We start from the raw sequence: 18,047 nt of genomic DNA on the forward strand, positions 1-18,047 counted from the left end.
AGTGAAGGGAGGGAACTTTAGGGGAGACAAGAAGGTTTTTTTTAAATACAGAGGAGATGTGGGTACCTGGAATGCATTGCCAGGGGTGGTGGTGGAGGATGGAACTATAGAGGCATTTAAGAGACTCTTAGATAGGCAGATAGATGGAAGAAAAATAGAGGTTAAGATGTCACAGGAGAATTTAGTTCTTTTTTTGGTTGGTATATATTGGCCGGCACAACTATGCTGTAATGTTCTAATGAAAAGTACTTTCCTATATTCAATTGTTCAATTCAATTTTTAGCAAGATAGCTGCCCAAAATAATGTAGCACTCATCCTACTCAATAAAAGTTTTTAAAGTCCGACAGTAAGCTGCCTTGTTCTCCAGAAAAGCTCGTCACAATGCACTCAAATGTGCCCTTTCCTTCAAGCATTGAAGAAGCATTCATCAAATACCAGCACTTAAATTTAAAAGGGTACTGAGCACAAACTTTGAGCTGAGTAACAAATTTGTTTTTCAATATCCTTAGAAGCGAGGGACAGCTTGTTGTTAATATTTTTAAAAATGAAATCGATCCCCAGACATTCAAAAGTTTCAAAGCCTTCCATCCAAATTAAATATAACTGATAATTTTCAGATTTGAATATAACAGCAAAATGTTTCAAAAGTAATTAGAAGTAAAAACAACTGCAATGTAGAAAACCTATATTTTAATAATCCCACTTTTCTTTTGAAATTTTAATTTCCTTGTTTAATTGATGTTAGATTGATGTTCAACATCAATTAAAAGTCAGATGTGAATCTTTCATGATTTGCAGTAGATTATTCTACTTAATTGAAACTCAGCAAGATGCAGTCCTCTGGTTCTGACCCAAAACATTGACCATTCTTTTCCACCTCAGTTATGCTGCTCAACCTGCTGAGTTACTCCTGTCGTAGAATGCTTTTTGCTCAAGATGCAGATCTCACCCACATTCATCTCACTTTACAACAGGCATTGCTGAGAAATAACTCTGGTCATGACATTCCTGATCCAGAGGCCTCTAGGCCAACTGTACTCACACAATGGAGCAACAAACAATCTGCTTGTGCAACTTGCATCAAGCAACATCAGTGGGAGTAAAAGAATGCATATACAGTCCAATAAGGCAGTAGTACTTTAATCACTGATATGGAACCAGAATCAAACTAGAAACCAACATGGTCCATATTATTTAACTGATCATTGCAGTCACATGAACTATTAGTCATGTGGCTTAATTTTTAAAAATATTTTATTTTTGATTATATATTTTTATATATAAAAATATATTATATTTTCCAAGACTTCCACAAAACCTAAACAGGAATACAATCTTTCTCAACAAAGATATATTACATTCAGAGCCCCATCCCCCCCCCCACCCCCGCCCACCCTCCCATACTCTAATATCACAAAGAAGATTATTTAAATTAAACAAACATTTAAAAAAACAAAAATCTATGGAGTCACTGATTCTTGAAGGAACCAAATATAAACCCAAAGTAACATAAAATTAAAAAGACATGAAACAAGAGCACGTCATCTGTGCCACAACCCCCTTCATTTATCTCAGTCATTTATTATTGGTATGGATTTTTACCTTTCTTCTGTTTGGAAGGGGTGTAACAATATCTGCATACCTATATGTTGCAGATAAAGCTGATTTTCTCCAGGGGAATACAATTTTGCATTTCCATATTGCATCGTGTAATATTTAGTTGGGAGTTGGACTTGCATGTGACCACTATACATTTCCTGGCTACCGCCAAGGCGGCCTTCACAAACTGAATTTGGTACTTGGATAGTTTAAAACTCATGTCCTTAATATTACCTAGAAGGTACAATTCAGGATCCCAGAGAAAATCCACCTTTGTAACTTTTTTCAGAATGTCTCCAGGTCCTCACAGAAGGATCTCACCTTTGTGCACAATCAGGTTGAATGGATAAAGATTCCAATTTCCGCACCACACCTCAAGCACATTTCCAAAATGTATGGTTTGGATTTATATAATTTTTGTGGTGTAAGGTACAGTTGTTGCAAAAAAATTATATTGCATCAACCTGAACCTGGCATTAATGACTGCTGTACGTGGCTTAATATTCTTAACGGTTTATAGAAGTTATTTCTGGATTCAACAAGATCGGCAGTTAATGAATCCACTTCCTCAGCCAAAGGTTGTCAAATCTTTTAACTACAGTCTTTCAATACAATCAATGAATCATAATTTCCTTGACGTGGGACTGAAGCTACATTAAAGTAGGGGCAGCATGTTTAGTGTAGCAGTTAGGGCAACATTATTACAATGCCAGCAACCCGGGTTCAAATACGGCGCTATCTGGGAAGTTTGTATGGTCTCCTCATGTCTGCTTGGGTTTCCTCTGGGTGCTCCAGTTTCCTCCCACTTCCAAAAAACATACAGGGTTGGAGTTTAATTGGGTGCAATTGTGCAGCATGGGCTTGTGAGCTGAGAGCGCCTGTTACCGTGCTGTATGTCTAATTTAATTAAAAAGACTAAACAAAAACAGCATGTTTTCTTGCCTCAAATATACAAGTGAAACAATTGTGTCTTTATTACAAATCCTACAGCTCAGTCATTTTAATAACATTTATATTTTAGTGATAATATTCCTAACATTTTAAGATTTAAAAAAAATAAATTCCAATTCTTAAGCAATCATGAGTCAAGATTTGTTGAACATGCTGGAGTAACTCAATGAATTGAAAAAGATGGTCAACATTTCAGGCTGGAATCTTTCATCAAGTTAAGTTTTTTTGTTCAGTGACATTATTTAATAAATCTCTGCACAATATAAAATTAAAAATACATTGAACAAAGTAGGAAGATATACCATTACCTTTTCCTCTTTTTTCTGTTCTCTCCTTTCTTCAAGCTTTTTGTTGAGTCTGGATGAAAATAAAAAGTTAGGAACATTTCTGTTTTCTTTGTATCATCATGTACAAACATCTTGTAATAAATACAATTAAAAAAGGATGAATAACTTGAAATTAAGGTTCGATTTTAAAATCAAATCAATTACTAGTTTTATAAAAATAATCCAGGAATGAATTTACCAATAAATGTTTAAAACATTTAAAAGGATCTATTAATAAAAATTACTTAAGCAACAGTAAACTAATTGTCTAGTGCAAGTAAGCATATTTAATTAGAAATACCTTTCAACTCGAATATTAAGGTCTTCCCCCTCTTGAGATTTTGCAGAAGTTTCATCAGTGTGGTCAGTGATTCTATTAGATGGACCAGCATGATCAGAAAGTTCTTTGTTTACAGGTGAATCTGGGGAAGTGTAATCAAAGATGTTTAACCATGTTCAAACAGAAGAATTTACCATTAAAACAAACCTGCAATAGTTCATTATTTGAGTAACTTATTTAAATTTTCTTTCTTTTTTGAGTTGGTTGTCTCTCCACTTCTCCTGAAGATAGTAGGGTAGACCAAAATTACTGTTTACCTTCAGCCATGTTGCTTATTGGAGTGTGACCCATGACAGACTTTTGCTCTAGGCATGGGTTAGTGTACATGGTTTCAGTTCAAGAGGCCAGCAAAACCCCAAAAAATTTCTGCCCCCAGGCTCAGTTATTAAAAAATAGTGGTCTGAGGAAGTCAGAAATATTTACAATAATTTTGCACATGTTTAAAAAATTTAGTTTAGAGAACAGAAAGCAAACAATAAATATTCAAACTAACCACCTTGTTTTTAGACTCTCTCTCTTCTCTGCCCTAAATGGCCAACCTTCATGCTGAGACTGACAACTAGTTCTAAATTGCCCTGCAAGGGGAAACATCATCCCAGCAGTTGAGTTCTATGAGAGCTTCTGTAAACTTTCAATGAGAATACTTCTCATTTTTCAAAACTCTAAACAGTCCAACATTGCTCAACATGTTCTCCACTGGAACGGAACAAATTTATATTGCATTCCCTCAATAGCAAGCATATCCTGAGTAGAGAGAACAAATTTTTTTTACAATTCTCGAGTTAAACCAATCAATAGTAAATGGGGAAAAAAAATGTTATAAACATTCAGCAGGTCATACAGTATCTGCAAAAAGTGAAACAGATTTAATGTTTTAGCTCAAAGAGCCAACTTCTTATTGGGTATGGGAATTGTTGGAGTATTTTATGTTTTAAATGTGTTGTCATACATTGAGTTTAAAAAGGGAAAACTAAAAGATAAAAAGGGGAAAAAGGGGGATGGAAGTGGCGAGGAGGCAGAAAAGAGGTGTAAACAAGATATAAAATGGCCACGTTGAACTATATGACTATAAGCATTAATGGAATACATAACCAAATTAAAAGGAAGAGGGTACTAATTTACTGAAAAAAAAAATAATATAGCATTTGTGCAGGAAATGCACCTAACTGAAGTGGAACCTAACAAATTGAAGAGAGACTGGGTAGGACACGTAGCAGCAGCATCATATAATTCAAAAGCTAGAGGTGTAGCCATATTAGTTAACAAAAACATACCAATTAAGATAGAGGAGAAAAATAATAAATCCAGCAGGGAGGTATGTAATGATAAAGTGTCAGATATACTCAGAATTTTGGAATTTGCTCAATATATATGAACCTAACGATGAGGATCAAAAGTTTGTGCAGGATATTTTTTTGAAGATTGCAGACATACAAGGAAATATATTGATAGGAGGAGATTTTAACCTTAATTTGGATCCATTGTTGGATAAAACTGGACAAAAGACAAGCAAATGAAGTAGCCAACTTTATGGTTAAATCAATGCAGGAAATGAATCTTATGGATATATGGAGAAGACAGCATCCAAAAGAGAAGGAATATTCATATTATTCAAGTAGGCATAAAACATACTCAAGGATTGATATGTTTTTGTTGTTGGCCCATATTCAAGGAAGAGTTAGGAAAACTGAGTATAAAGCTAGACTACTTTCAGATCATTCATCCCCGTTATTAGCAATAGAACTGGAGGACATCCCGCCAAGAACATATAGATGGAGGTTAAACTCCATGCAACTTAAAAGGCTGAAATTTAGAGAGTTTATTGAATGCCAAATTAAAACATATTTTGAAATAAACACACAATTGGTGGGACGTAATTAGAGGACATTAGAGGACAGATAATAAGTTATGTAACTAAGGGACGATATAAAGAAAAAAAGAATTGACAGACAAAAAAATTAAATACGAAACATTACAAATGTACAAGATGGAGAAGAACATAATGAAAACAAAGCAAGAGTATTACGAATTGGGAGAAAAAACAAAATATTGGCCTGGCAACATAAAACAGAACAAGCTAAAAGAAATGTATTGGCATCAAGGAAAAAGGACAAATAAATCACATATAACCCAACAGAAATTAATGAAAACTTTAAGGAATTTTATGAACAATTATACCAAACTGAAAATGAGGGGAAAGATGATAAAATAGAAGAGTTTTTAGCTAAAATTGAACTGCCGAAATTGCAAGAAGAGGAACAAAACAAGCTGATAAAACCATTTGAAATAGAGGAAGTACAGGATATATTAAAAAAGCTGCTGAATGATAAAACACCAGGAGAGGATGGATTTCCAATAGAATTTTATAAAACATTTAAAGAGTTATTAATTCCTTCTCTCCTGGAAGAAATGAATCAGGTAGAAGAAACACAAAACTTGCCAGACTCATGTAAGACATCAATAATTACAGTAATACCAAAGAAGGGAAAGGATCCATTAACACCAGCATCATATAGACCAATATCTCGATTTAATTCAGACTATAAAATAGCAAAATTATTAGCAATCAGATTGGACGACTGTGTACCAAAAATAATTAAACAAGATCAAACTGGATTTATTAAGAAAAGACGAAAAGCGGATAATGTCTGTAAACTTCTTTTCTTTTTCTTCTTCTTTGGCTTGGCTTCGCAGATGAAGATTAATGGAGGGGAATGTCCATGTCAGCTGCAGGTTCGTTTGTGGCTGACAAGTCCGATGCGGGACAGGAAATAAGAAACCAACAGTGGCTGTTGCCTGAGACGCAGAAAAAGTCTTTGACAGGGTAGAGTGGAACTATTTATTTAAGGTATTACAGAAGTTCAATCTGCTATAAAAATATATTAATTGGATTAAAGCATTATATAATGGACCATTAGCAAAGGTAGTAGTAAATGGTTATGTATCGAACCAATTCAAATTAATTAGATCCACTAGGCAGGGATGTCCATTATTCCCTTCATTGTTCGTTTTAGCAATAGAACCATTGGCAGAGCTGATAAGAATAGAAAACAAAATAAAAGGGATAAAAATAAAGGAGGAGTATAAAATCAGTTTATTTGCAGATTACATCATAGTATACCTAACAGAACCAGAGATATCAATAAAAGAATTACATAAGAAATTGAAGGAATATGGAGAAATATCAGGGTACAAGGTCAACGCATATAAAAGTGAAGTGATGCCAATGAGTAATGCAGATTACACAGAACTTGAAAAAGAATCACCATTTAAATGGCAAGCACAAGCAATCCAATACCTGGGAATAAGGTTAGACAACAACTTAAGCCACTTGCACAAACTAAATTATCAGCCACTAATAAAGAAAGTGCAGGAAGACTTAGAACAGTGGAAAGAACTACCGGTAACGTTGATAGGGAGGGTGAACTGCATTAAAATGAATGTCTTCCCAAGGATACAATACTTATTTCAAACATTACCAATTCCCTTAACAGAGAAATTCTTTGATGAACTAAAGAGAATAATAAGGAAATCCTTGTGAAAAGGGGGAAAACCGAGGGTAGCGTTAGATAAATTAAGAGAGGTATAACCAGGGTGGTTTGCAGTTATCAAACCTCAGAAATTATTATAGAGCTGCACAATTAAGGTATTTATCAGATTTTTACCAGACGAGAGAAAAACCAGACTGGACTAAGATAGAACTAGATAAAATAGGGGAGATTGTACCGGAACATGTACTTTATAAGTGGGATGAAAAGCTGGTGCAATATAAAAGCTCATCAGTATTGCATTAATTTACTTAATATATGGAAGAAGATCCACGCAAAAAGGATAAAAACGAATTACCAAAGACCAAAATTGTTATTGACACAAAATCCACTAATCCCTTTTACAATAGATAACCTTTCCTTAAGAGAATGGGAGAGAAAAGGAATCAAAAGAATAGAAAATTGTATTCTGGGAAATAATTTATTAACATTTGAACATTTGAAGGACAAATATGGAATTAACTCACAGTACAGTGTTTGCATATCATCAACTGAAAGCTTATTTAAAGGATAAATTGGGGAACAGATTGAGATTACCAGAAGGAAGCAACTTTGAATATGTGATTACAAATACAATGATAATTAAAAGATTTATAACAAATATGTACATTTAGCTGCAAGGTAAGGAAAATGAGGAAATAAGCTATAAACCTAAACAAAAGTGGGAAAAGGATTTAAACAAAGATAAAGAATGAAGCATGGGAAAAGTTATGTTCTGGAACTATGAACAGTACAATAAACACAAGGTTACGCATGATACAGTATAATTGGTTACACAGGTTATATATCATTCCTCAAAAATTAAAAGAATGGGATCCAACATTATCAAATAGGTGTTTTCACTGTAAGGAGGAAATGGGAACAACAATACATGCAATTTGGGCATGTACAAAAGTGAATACGTTTTGGGAAGAACTAAATCAAATAATAAATAAAATCACAAAAAATAACATACCAAAAAATCCAGAGATCTTTCTTTTAAGTAACATAAGAAATAAAGAATTAGGCCTCAAATTGGATAAAGGGCAAAAAAGATTTATTATGATAGCCTTAGCAGTAGCAAAAAAATGTATAATGTCAACTTGGAAAATGGAAGAGAGCCTGAGAATTCAGCAATGGTATATGGAAATGAATAAATGTTATCCATTGGAAAAAATAACATATAATTTAAAAAATAAAGTCACATTGTTCAAACAAATTTGGGAACCATACAGAGAAAGCTTGCCTCGGACCTCCATACCCTAAAATGATAAGAAGACAAAACTATTTGATTTAGTGTATAAAAGTAGATGACACATTTTTCTGGTTTGTTTTTCCGTTGTGTGAACATTGTTTTATGGTTTTATTGTATTGTATATGTTGAATATTTATTGGTTTTGGAGGGGGGTGGGAAGGGGAAATACCATTGTGCATATTTAATGAGAAACGTTTGTACATATTTTGCATGTTATGGTTCACAGGATGAAAAATTTAAAAAAAATTAGAAAGAGCCAAGTTCTGATCAAGAATCTTCAATCTGAAAATGTCAACTATTTCTCTTCCCTTACACTATCTGTGTTTCCAACAATTTTGCAATGTTGTGATCTCAAGACCACATATAATTACAATAGATGACTTTACTCTCTGCATTTAAAACCACTTGTAATACAGTTCTCCTTGTTATGAGCCCAAAGGACCCCAAAACCCAGCAGCAATAGATATTCACCATGACAAATGGTTACTTAAACAAAAATTGCTTTTAATTAGCTTTAAACATGAAAACAGAATTAAACTTTAACTTAACTATTTTTATCAACTTTCTTAACTTAACCTAATTTAACCTCCTAATTCTAAGCGCACGTGTGTATAATGTGGGTTAAGTTTAGAAAAGTTCTTCGGTTCACAGTCTAATCTCACTTCTCATTCCTCCAAGTTCACGGGTTGCAGGCGATTCTTATACTATGCACAGAATTTAACATGTATAAAGTTCACCAAGCTTTGGTGCTTGAAAGGTAAATGGTTACCGCTCAGGAAGGTTCTTATAGGTTTTGTAGAGAGAAATGTGTAGTTCCAGAATTTCCACAACTGAGGTACCACCATTAGTCACCTCAATGTCTTTCTGATGAAACTTGCCTCATCAGGGTTCTCCAGAAAATAACTTCTTTCTTTCAGATTATCACAGAGTTCCTTTCTATACCTCTTATTCCAAGAAAAACACAATTTTCTCATTTTCTCCTCTTGCATGACACACAAGAGCAGGCCGTCCTCCACTCTGGAGCTTCTGTTTCAGTTCCAACAAGCTTCTCCTGGCTGACACTGCTCAGTCTCCCTCTCTCTCTCTCTCTCTCTCTCTCTGAGACACTCAGACTCTCAAACTGCCAGAAAGCCCATGTGACTCTCTCTTGTAAAAAAAACACCTGACCTTCTCCAGCAAACAATAGAAGTCAGTCTTTTGGTTCATCTGTTGTTTTTAGGTAAACAAGAACCCATTAGTGACCTTTCTGTGATCACTCCAAAACTCTGCAAAGAGCTATCAATAGACATAGTGTCTCCTGCTTGTTGCTTCAAAGACAATAGTTCATTTATTTCTAGTTTCTGTAAAGTCACTCATAATATGAATTCTCCAGTATTTTCAAATAAGATCTGTTTTAAACTGTGTGTATGCAACCTACTCTATTTCTTCCAATTTATCTCCCAAAAATATTTGTAAATATTCTGTCACATCCTCATCTTTCAATATTGCTTGCTGTAGCTGCCGTTGGCTTCCGATGATTATATACAAAGACACTTGGGTCATTTGAACATCAACATCGTCAAATCTTTTATTAGTTAAAGGTAACTACTTTTCCATGGATGATCATGCATAGAAATTCAAGATGATGTCTGTCCTATGTTTGCTTCCTTTTTGGGGTGGCATGGCTAGTGTAGCAGTTAGCACAGCGCTGTTACAGTGCCAGCAATCAGGATCAGGGTTTGAATACCACGTGTACATTCTTCCCGTATCTGCATGGGTTTCCCCCGGGAATTCCTGTTTCCTCCCAATGTTCAAAATACACCAGGGGTTGTAAATCAACTGGATATAATTGGGCAGAACAGGCTTGTGGGCCAAAAGGGTCTGTTACCATGCAGTATGTTTAAATTTATTTGTTTCAAATCTTGCAACCTGAATGCAATCACATTATCCCCTTTTTAACCCAAGACTAATTTATTCTGAAATACAATCTGCTGGAGGAACTCTGCAGGTTCAGTCGCATTTGTGCAGAGAAAAAGGAATTGTTTCATTTCAGGGTGTAATCCTTCATCAAGTGCCATAGAGATCAATGGTTAGCCCTCAACATTTTACAATTTTTAAAATTAATGAGTTGTAAGCCTCCCATTTCAAATTTACAGGTTAATTTTTCTATGGAGACCCTCGACATATTACCCTTCCAAAGAAATTTTCTGTCATATTTATTTAACTCCTGAAAAAACCTTTGAGATAATGATAGTCAGTGATTGAAAGAGATATTGTACTCTTGGGAATATATTCATTTTAATACAATTGACTCCTCATTAGTGTTATGGGTAGGCTGTCCATCTATTTAAATCCTCAATCTTTTTAAGTCAAGGTAAATAATTCAATTTGTATAGATTTTTAAAGTTATTATCTGCACATGTACGTAAATATTTTATCTCATTTGGTGGCTATTTAAATGGGGTTTCTCTTAGACATGGAGTATAATCTCCTGTAAGAGGTATAATTTCACTCTTATCCAAATTTATTTTATAACCTGCAACTTTCCCATAATTTTCCAATTTTGAGTTTAATTTCTGTAACGAGTTTGCTGGTTCTGTCAAATAAATCAATACATCATCAGCAAATAGATTAATTTTATATTCCTCCTGGTTAACCCTAAATCCCTTAATGTCCGGATCTTGACGAATTACTTCTGCAAGAGGCTCTATAGCTAAAATGAATAATGCTATAGATAACAGACATCCTTGTCTAGTAGATCTTGACAACTGAAAAGTTGTAGAAATCTGTCCATTAGTCACCACTTTAGCTGTTGGTTCATTGTATAATGCCATGATCCAATTGATAAAAAAAAATTAACCTAGTCCAAATCTTTCCAGCACTTTAAATAGAAAATCCAACTGCAGTCTATCAAATGCTTTTTCTGCACACAATGCCACAATGACACTCAGATCACCCCTTTTGTGCCAAATGAGTTATACCAATTAGTCTGCTTACATTATCAACAGATTGTCTCTTTTTCACACTGTTTGGTCCATATTTATCAATTTTGGCAAGAAATTTGCCAAAGCTTTGTCAATGATTTTATAATCTGAATTTAATAATGAAACAATATAAGTTGACGGTTTCAATGGGTCCCTATCATTTTTTTGGTATCAGTGATAATTGCCAGAGAAAATGTTTCAGATGCCTGATCTAACACCTCCATAAAAATAGGAATCAACAAATCTTTAAATTGTTTATAAAATTCAGGAGGGACACCATCTTCTCCCAGAGATTTGTTGTTTTGCAATGAACTTAATGATTTCCTAACCTTCTCCTGAATAAAGGGAGCATTTAGTTTTACCTGTTATTCCAAATCTAACCTTATTTTAAAAATGATTATCGAGCAGCTCAATTGAGATTTCTTACTTTCTTTTTTGAGGAAGGAGATAAAGCTGCATGGTTGAAAATAGAATTGAATAAAATAAGAGAATGAAAAAGGACTTTATATATAAATGGGATGGGAAACTAGTAACTGGTGAAAGAGAAACCCCTTTGCTAAAACACTTAATCAATATCTGGTATAAAATAAATAGTGATATTGGAACAAGGGGAGGTTTATCTCGAAAAGCTCCTTGGACTCATAATTGGCTTATACCTTGTACAAGTGGCAATCAAATTTTTGAAATATGGTCTCATAAAGGAATTAGATATATTGAAGATTTTTATGAGCAGGGACAATTGATGTCACTTGAACAATTGAAAAGTAAGTACAGAATTCTTAACACCATAATCCTCTGCTACTTCCAAATAAGAGCATATCTAAAGGATAAATTTGGCCCAACAATGTTTTTACCAAATTGGAGTGATGTGGAGACTCTGATTCCAAAGGGAAATACAAAGAAATTTACTTCAGCAATATATCACTTACTTCAAATGGGAACCCCCAAACAAGGGATTCATAAGTCCAGGCAGAGATGGGAATCACTTAAATGTAAAAATAGATGAGGAAAATTGGTCTGAACAATGTCGGGATAGTATAACTATATGATAAATGTAAGATATAGATCAGTACAATATAATTTTTTGCATAAACTATATTTCATACCAAAGAAATTTAATAAATTAAATTCAGACTTATCAGACTAACGTTTTATATGTGGCAAAGAGATAGGAGCTTTTTTTTTTTTACATTCAACATGGTTATGTTCTAAAGTGAGATCTTTGTGGAAATTTAGTTCCTGTAATCTGTTCTAAGAAATTACCTAGATCGACCCACAAAATTCAGATTTATTTTTCTTGGGTAATATTACAGAGGTAAGACCTAAATTGAAACTACCTAAACATCAAATAGAATTTGTTAAAATTGCGTTGGCAGTGATTAGAAAATATATCGCAGTTGCATGGAAGTCTGATTCACATCTATGTATGGCACATTGGAATGCACAGAAACATAGTTGTATCCCCTTGAGAAAACTACCTATAACTTAAGAAATAAGTATGACATATTTTTACAAGTTTGGTGTCAATATTTACAATTCTCAGATGTAAATTTTTAGCTGTGTTCTTCCTAATCCCCAAGACCTATGTTGATCTTCTCCAAAGAAAGTTAAATAGAATGTGAATTTATGATCTGTAGAGTGTGCGGCACTTTCAAGTAATCCATTTGTCTTTCTTTTCCTTATCTTTTTCTTGCTTTTCTTTCCATATCTTTTTCTTTGGGGCTTTTTCTTGGGTGGGTGGGGTTGGGGAATAACCATCATGGAGGAAGTACTGGATTAACTTTTGTGTGTGTATATTTTGTAATTGACTGCATGTATGGTCAAAAATTTTTAAATAAACAATTAAAAAACATTTTACAATTTTTATATATGACAGATAAAAGCACCTGAAAAATCAACAATTCATTTTTCTCCTCACGAGAATTCCTCAACGGCTGAGGTCCACCATCAGATTGTTATTTTGCTTCAGATTGCAGTATCTTGTGTTTCATTATTTTATTATAATCTCACTGTATTATTCTTCCCATGGGATTAACTCCTTATCCTGCTTCTGTATCCTTGAGATCTTATCAGAACTGATTTGTTAATTCTAAATGAGGGTCTTATTTTAATAAATCTGATGACGATCATTTCACATTGCCTCCAATGCTGGAAATTTTTTCCAAAAAACTATGATACAACCTTAACGGCCTATTTCAGCTTCCAAGACATGCCAGGGTCCCACATCTCCACAAATACTTTACTGGTTCTCTCTGGTATTTAATCTACCATATAATGAACAGAAACTAAGTTAGCAAAAAATACTAAACAAAACATGGCTTATTTTATAATCTTTGTTAATTATTTTCTCTATCAATCTTTGCAACACTTTACATGCTAATTTCTATTTTGCATTCATCAAAAATAATAAACAGACTCCCTGGGTTGTAGAAGACCCGACTTATGGAAATACACTTTATGCAAATTCCCCTGTAAAAATTCATTTTTAAAGATAGCAAAGTTAGTTACAAAAATGCAAACATCTTCATGGTTATGGAATAGGGCTTGCAGCTCATTCAGAAGTTAAAAAAAAATCTATTTATATGTAACCTTCATACAGTAATCAAACAGCAACAGTCAATTGTACTATTTGTAACTCAACAGGGAAAAACAACAAATGTTCATGTTAATTGACCCTGATTGAAATTAATTGTTTCTGAGTCGAAAAAATGTTCACAGACATTTCTCAAGAATTTAACCCTTTCACAACAGTGCCTATATTTATATAGAATTGTTTACTATTTTAACATAAAATTAACTTGTGACCAATGAAATTTAATTTAGATAAAAGCAGCAGCCAATTTGGATATAGTTAGATTCTTGAAATAGTAATGCAATAATGGGCAGATAAAGTTTCTAGAAGGTGTGCTCACCCTTGAGCATCTGCTTTTGAGAACAATCAAAAATTGTTCTTGGGAGACTTTTGTGCAAGAACTGACCATTGCAGCTGCTCCTGGCATATCAACTAGGCTTTCCATGGCATAATGGGCAAATGTTTGGTGAGTGAGTGGATCTGCCACATCCAAACTAAACCCTATGAGAAAGTAAACATGAGAGTAGATTCTGAAGAACTTTAGGACTTGCATCCTGTGATGGAAATTATGACCTTGCTCAAATTTATCCAAGGAAACAATGGCCAAAAATCCAACAAAATCAGGGCCCTTTCCCCACCCCCCCCCCCCAATGTAACTTCAAAGGACTAAACGTTGGACAGCTTGTCATGGAGAAAATCTTTTTTTTTTTAAATCAAAATTCTGTCATTAGAATTGCCCATCAATAATACTCTGCCATTTAGAGCTATTCAGTATGGAGCAGGCTCTTTGGCCCAACTTGTCCATGCCAACCAAAATGCAGCATGCACACTACTCCCACTTCATTGAGTTTGGCCCATCTCCTCATTAACCTATCCAATCCATGTAACCATCCAATTATTTCTTAAACATCGGTATAGTACTTGCTTCAACTATTTCTTCCAGCAGCTAGTTCCATACACTCATCACCCTGTGTAAAATTCACTCGACATTTACCCAATCTATTCCTCTCATGATCGTGTCTAGCTCTATGGGATCACCCTTCATCCTTTTGTGTTCCACAGAAATACTCCAGTTTGCTCAACATCTCTGTTGAGATAAAGCTCCCCAAGTCCTGACAACATCTTCTTAAATCTTTTCTGCACCCCCTCCAGCTTGACAACATATTTTCCTGCACCACAGCAACCAACACTGAACACAATGCTTCAACAGCTCTACTCAATACTCTGAATGACCAAAGCCAATATGCCCAAAATCTTTTTTGACCATTCTATTTTCCTGTAATGTCATTTTCAAGGTACTATGTACTTGCACTCAGAGATCCCTCTATTCTACAACACTCATAAGATTACAACCATTCATTGTGTTATTCTGACCCACATTAGACCTCCCAAAATGCAACACTCTGTACTAAATTCCACCAACCATTCTTCTGCCCACCTTCCCAACCAATCAAGATCCTGCTACAATCTTTGGCACTTCACTATCTACAGTATCACACTTTATTGTCATCCGCAGACTTGCTAATCATGCTATGTATGCTTTCATCTAAATCAGGGGTGGGCAACCTTTTAATTTAGATATACAGCACGGTAACAGGTTATTTCAGCCCATGAGTGCATGCTGCCCAGTTAAACTACACCCCCGGAACATACTCGTGGGCCGAAATGGCCTGTTACTGTGCTATATGTCTAAATTAAAAATTAAAAGGTTGTCAACCCCTGATCTCATGGGCCCAGCACCTAATCCTATGGCACATCATTAGTCACAAACCCCCAGTCCGTAAAATATTCCACTATCACCATGAAGGTAATTTTCTATCCAATCTGCGATATCACCTCCCAGAGCTGCCCAACTACATGCAACCTAAGACATTTACCCCCTCCATAAATCTTTGTCCGCGAAGCCAAGCCAAAGAAGAAGATTCGAAGTCCATATATACAATGTTTTTAGCTCTGCCTTTGCCAACTGTCTTAATCACATCTTCAAAAAACTCAAATTTGTCAGAACTGACCCATTAAAAAAAAAACCATGATGACTATTGCTAATCATCCCTTGTCCATCCAAGTGCATGTACTGTAAATTTCAGTAGATAAGACGACCTTCAGATAAGATGGGACCCCAATTTCATGGTTTTAGCTCATATCTGTCGCATGAGACGACCCGCCGATTTTCTATTCAACGCCTCAGAGTGGCTGCAAGGAACGCCTGGAGATTGGTGTCCGGGCCTCCCAGCAACAACCCAAACATTGTTACAACACCTCAATCACCAAGTAACAAATTTGTAAATTAAGCAAGCAGGAGATTACAGTAACAGTTTAAAAAAAATCTTTGCTTCTGGCCTGAAACATGCCAAACGGAGCTGGGTCCAAGTCTTCACAATCAACATCAGGCGTGGTACCGTCTGCATCAAAGAAGTCGGCTTAGGCTCCCGGACAGGAGCAGGGATCTTGACAATTCTTTACAATTGTTTTTATACAATTCTTTTTATACCATTTACAATTGTAAAATGTCTGGGTGGGTGATGGTGGGGAGGTGGCAGTAGTGGGGAGGTGGTGGGACTGGACTGCTTTCCTGGCCCAAATTTTTTTTATTTTAAAATATTTTAATTGATTTTAATAATGAACTTAAATAAAAAATACAATTCAATAAAATTATGATAGTTACACAAACTTCAGTATATCAAAAACATACATAAATTGTAAATCATATTACAAATGATATACATTTAAAAAATACCAAATTAAAAACACAGCCAGAATTTTAAGGTCACCTGTTTTTATATCTGGCCCACAAGACGACCTGCTTTTTTGTTTTGGGTGCTTCGGGGTCATCTTATCTGCCGAAATATACAGTACATCAGGAGACTCTCCAGTAATTTAGCACAGTTGCGAGACTCACTGGCCTGCAGTTCCTTGTTTTTTTTAAAACCAGTAACCCTTCTTGAAAGGGCATAACATTTTCCAGTCTTCTGGAGTCTCATCTGTACTTACTCAAAAGTTTTAGCCAGGGCACCTGCAATTTCATCTCTTGTTTCTCACCATGTCCTTGGATATATCTAATCAGGCATAGGAGATCTGTCCATCTACAGGGACATCAGGACCTTCAGCACCTCAACTGTATTACCAACTGTATTCAAAATACTACCACTAAATCTCCCAAGTTCTCCAGTCCTCCTCTCACCTTTCTCTACAGTAAAAACAAAGTACACCTTTAATAAAACAATGAAATGAAATTTTAGTTATAGAAAATAATCAATTTTCTGAAAGTGATCAGGTGGTTCACTAATAAAGACAAACATACTGCTTAAATTTTTGAAATGGTGAAAAATCACAATATTTCCCACTCCTCATAATTGTTAATGATTTTCTTATAATTTGTAAAAAATAATTTACCTTTTGATTTTCCTTCAAGCACTTTTGGTGCCAGTGTTTCTGTTGTTCTTGTATTAAGAACTTGTGGCTGATTAGGTTCAACATTTTCTGGAGACTCACTTGTTGAAGCATGACATTGACCTATATGGTTTTCCTGGTTGTCACCGGCTGCTACATTCTTTTGTCTATGCATCTAGCAGGAAGTAAAACATAACAATATAAGAAAATCAGCAAGAATCAGCATCTTAGGCCCGAAAACATTCAACCATGAATCGTGGTCATGGCCCCAAGCTCCATCTTATCTTCTGTACCTGTTTCCCAAATGGCCCAATTTCTTGGACTTTCAAATAAATGCATCTACATCTTCTTTAAATAATCTAGCTTCTACATTCCTCTAAGTTTAGGATTCCAAAAATTCAAGATTCAATTTATTGTCATTGTAATAAAACAGCGTAATATTACACAAAATTGCTTTTGCCTGCTGTAAGGCAGACAGATTTGCCATCAGCAGATATTGCCTGAAGTGCCTCCTACAGTCAGAGAAGAGAAAGAGAAGCAAAAGACAGTCCCTCTCGAGTTGCCGTGTCCGTAGATTTGCCTCCAGTGCTTCCGCAGCCACACAGAGTCCAGTCCAAACTATTTGCAACCCAATCTCCAGATCAAACCTCCATCACAGTCAGTAACCCTTCAGTGCCTTTGGCACCCCTTCACATCCCAGATCCGATACCTGGTATCCCTTCAGCCAGTTTCCAGCCAGTCTCCAGCAGTCCACAGCCCAACGCAAGTATCCCGACAGGATTCTCCACCAGCCCGCAGCCTCCGTGGGTTCCTCGCCTCGCCAGCAGCCCACTGCATGCATGGACCTTACAAGTGCAGAATCCCTCACTGATCTTCTGCTGTGGTCACTGTCCCATGGGTCTCCTTTGCTTCCCCTTCTCAGACGGGGGATGGTCTCCCAATTTTCTGGTGCCCTGTGCCAGTCCTCTACTCCCCAAGAGTCTGCAACCCCTCATGGTTGCTGATCAGAGGCGCCTATATCTTGGGCACAGACTCCACAGTCACGGGATTTTAAATGAATCTACTGTCAGCTACTTTTAACAGGCTGTTCAAATCCTGTGTGGAGCTGATAGCAGTTGACTGA

General features: G+C 35.5%; 1 protein-coding gene across 3 annotated transcripts in view; it reads right to left on the reverse strand.

Moving 5' to 3' along the window:
- The window catches only part of ubxn4 (UBX domain protein 4), a 64,753-nt gene that overhangs the window by 18,821 nt on the left and 27,885 nt on the right, over window positions 1-18,047 (reverse strand). For 2 of the 3 annotated variants that reach the window (XM_069935173.1, XM_069935171.1), the window contains exons 5-8: window positions 16,928-17,099; window positions 16,306-16,371; window positions 3,179-3,299; window positions 2,860-2,908 (exon numbers count right to left, since the gene is read on the reverse strand). In XM_069935173.1, the coding sequence (XP_069791274.1) occupies window positions 2,860-2,908; window positions 3,179-3,299; window positions 16,306-16,371; window positions 16,928-17,099 (408 nt within the window). The remainder of the gene's footprint in view (window positions 1-2,859; window positions 2,909-3,178; window positions 3,300-16,305; window positions 16,372-16,927; window positions 17,100-18,047) is intronic. The other variant, XM_069935172.1, reaches the window with a different exon arrangement.

Source organism: Narcine bancroftii, chromosome 4, assembly GCF_036971445.1.
Source record: "Narcine bancroftii isolate sNarBan1 chromosome 4, sNarBan1.hap1, whole genome shotgun sequence".
In the NCBI taxonomy this organism is placed as follows: Eukaryota; Metazoa; Chordata; class Chondrichthyes; order Torpediniformes; family Narcinidae; genus Narcine; species Narcine bancroftii.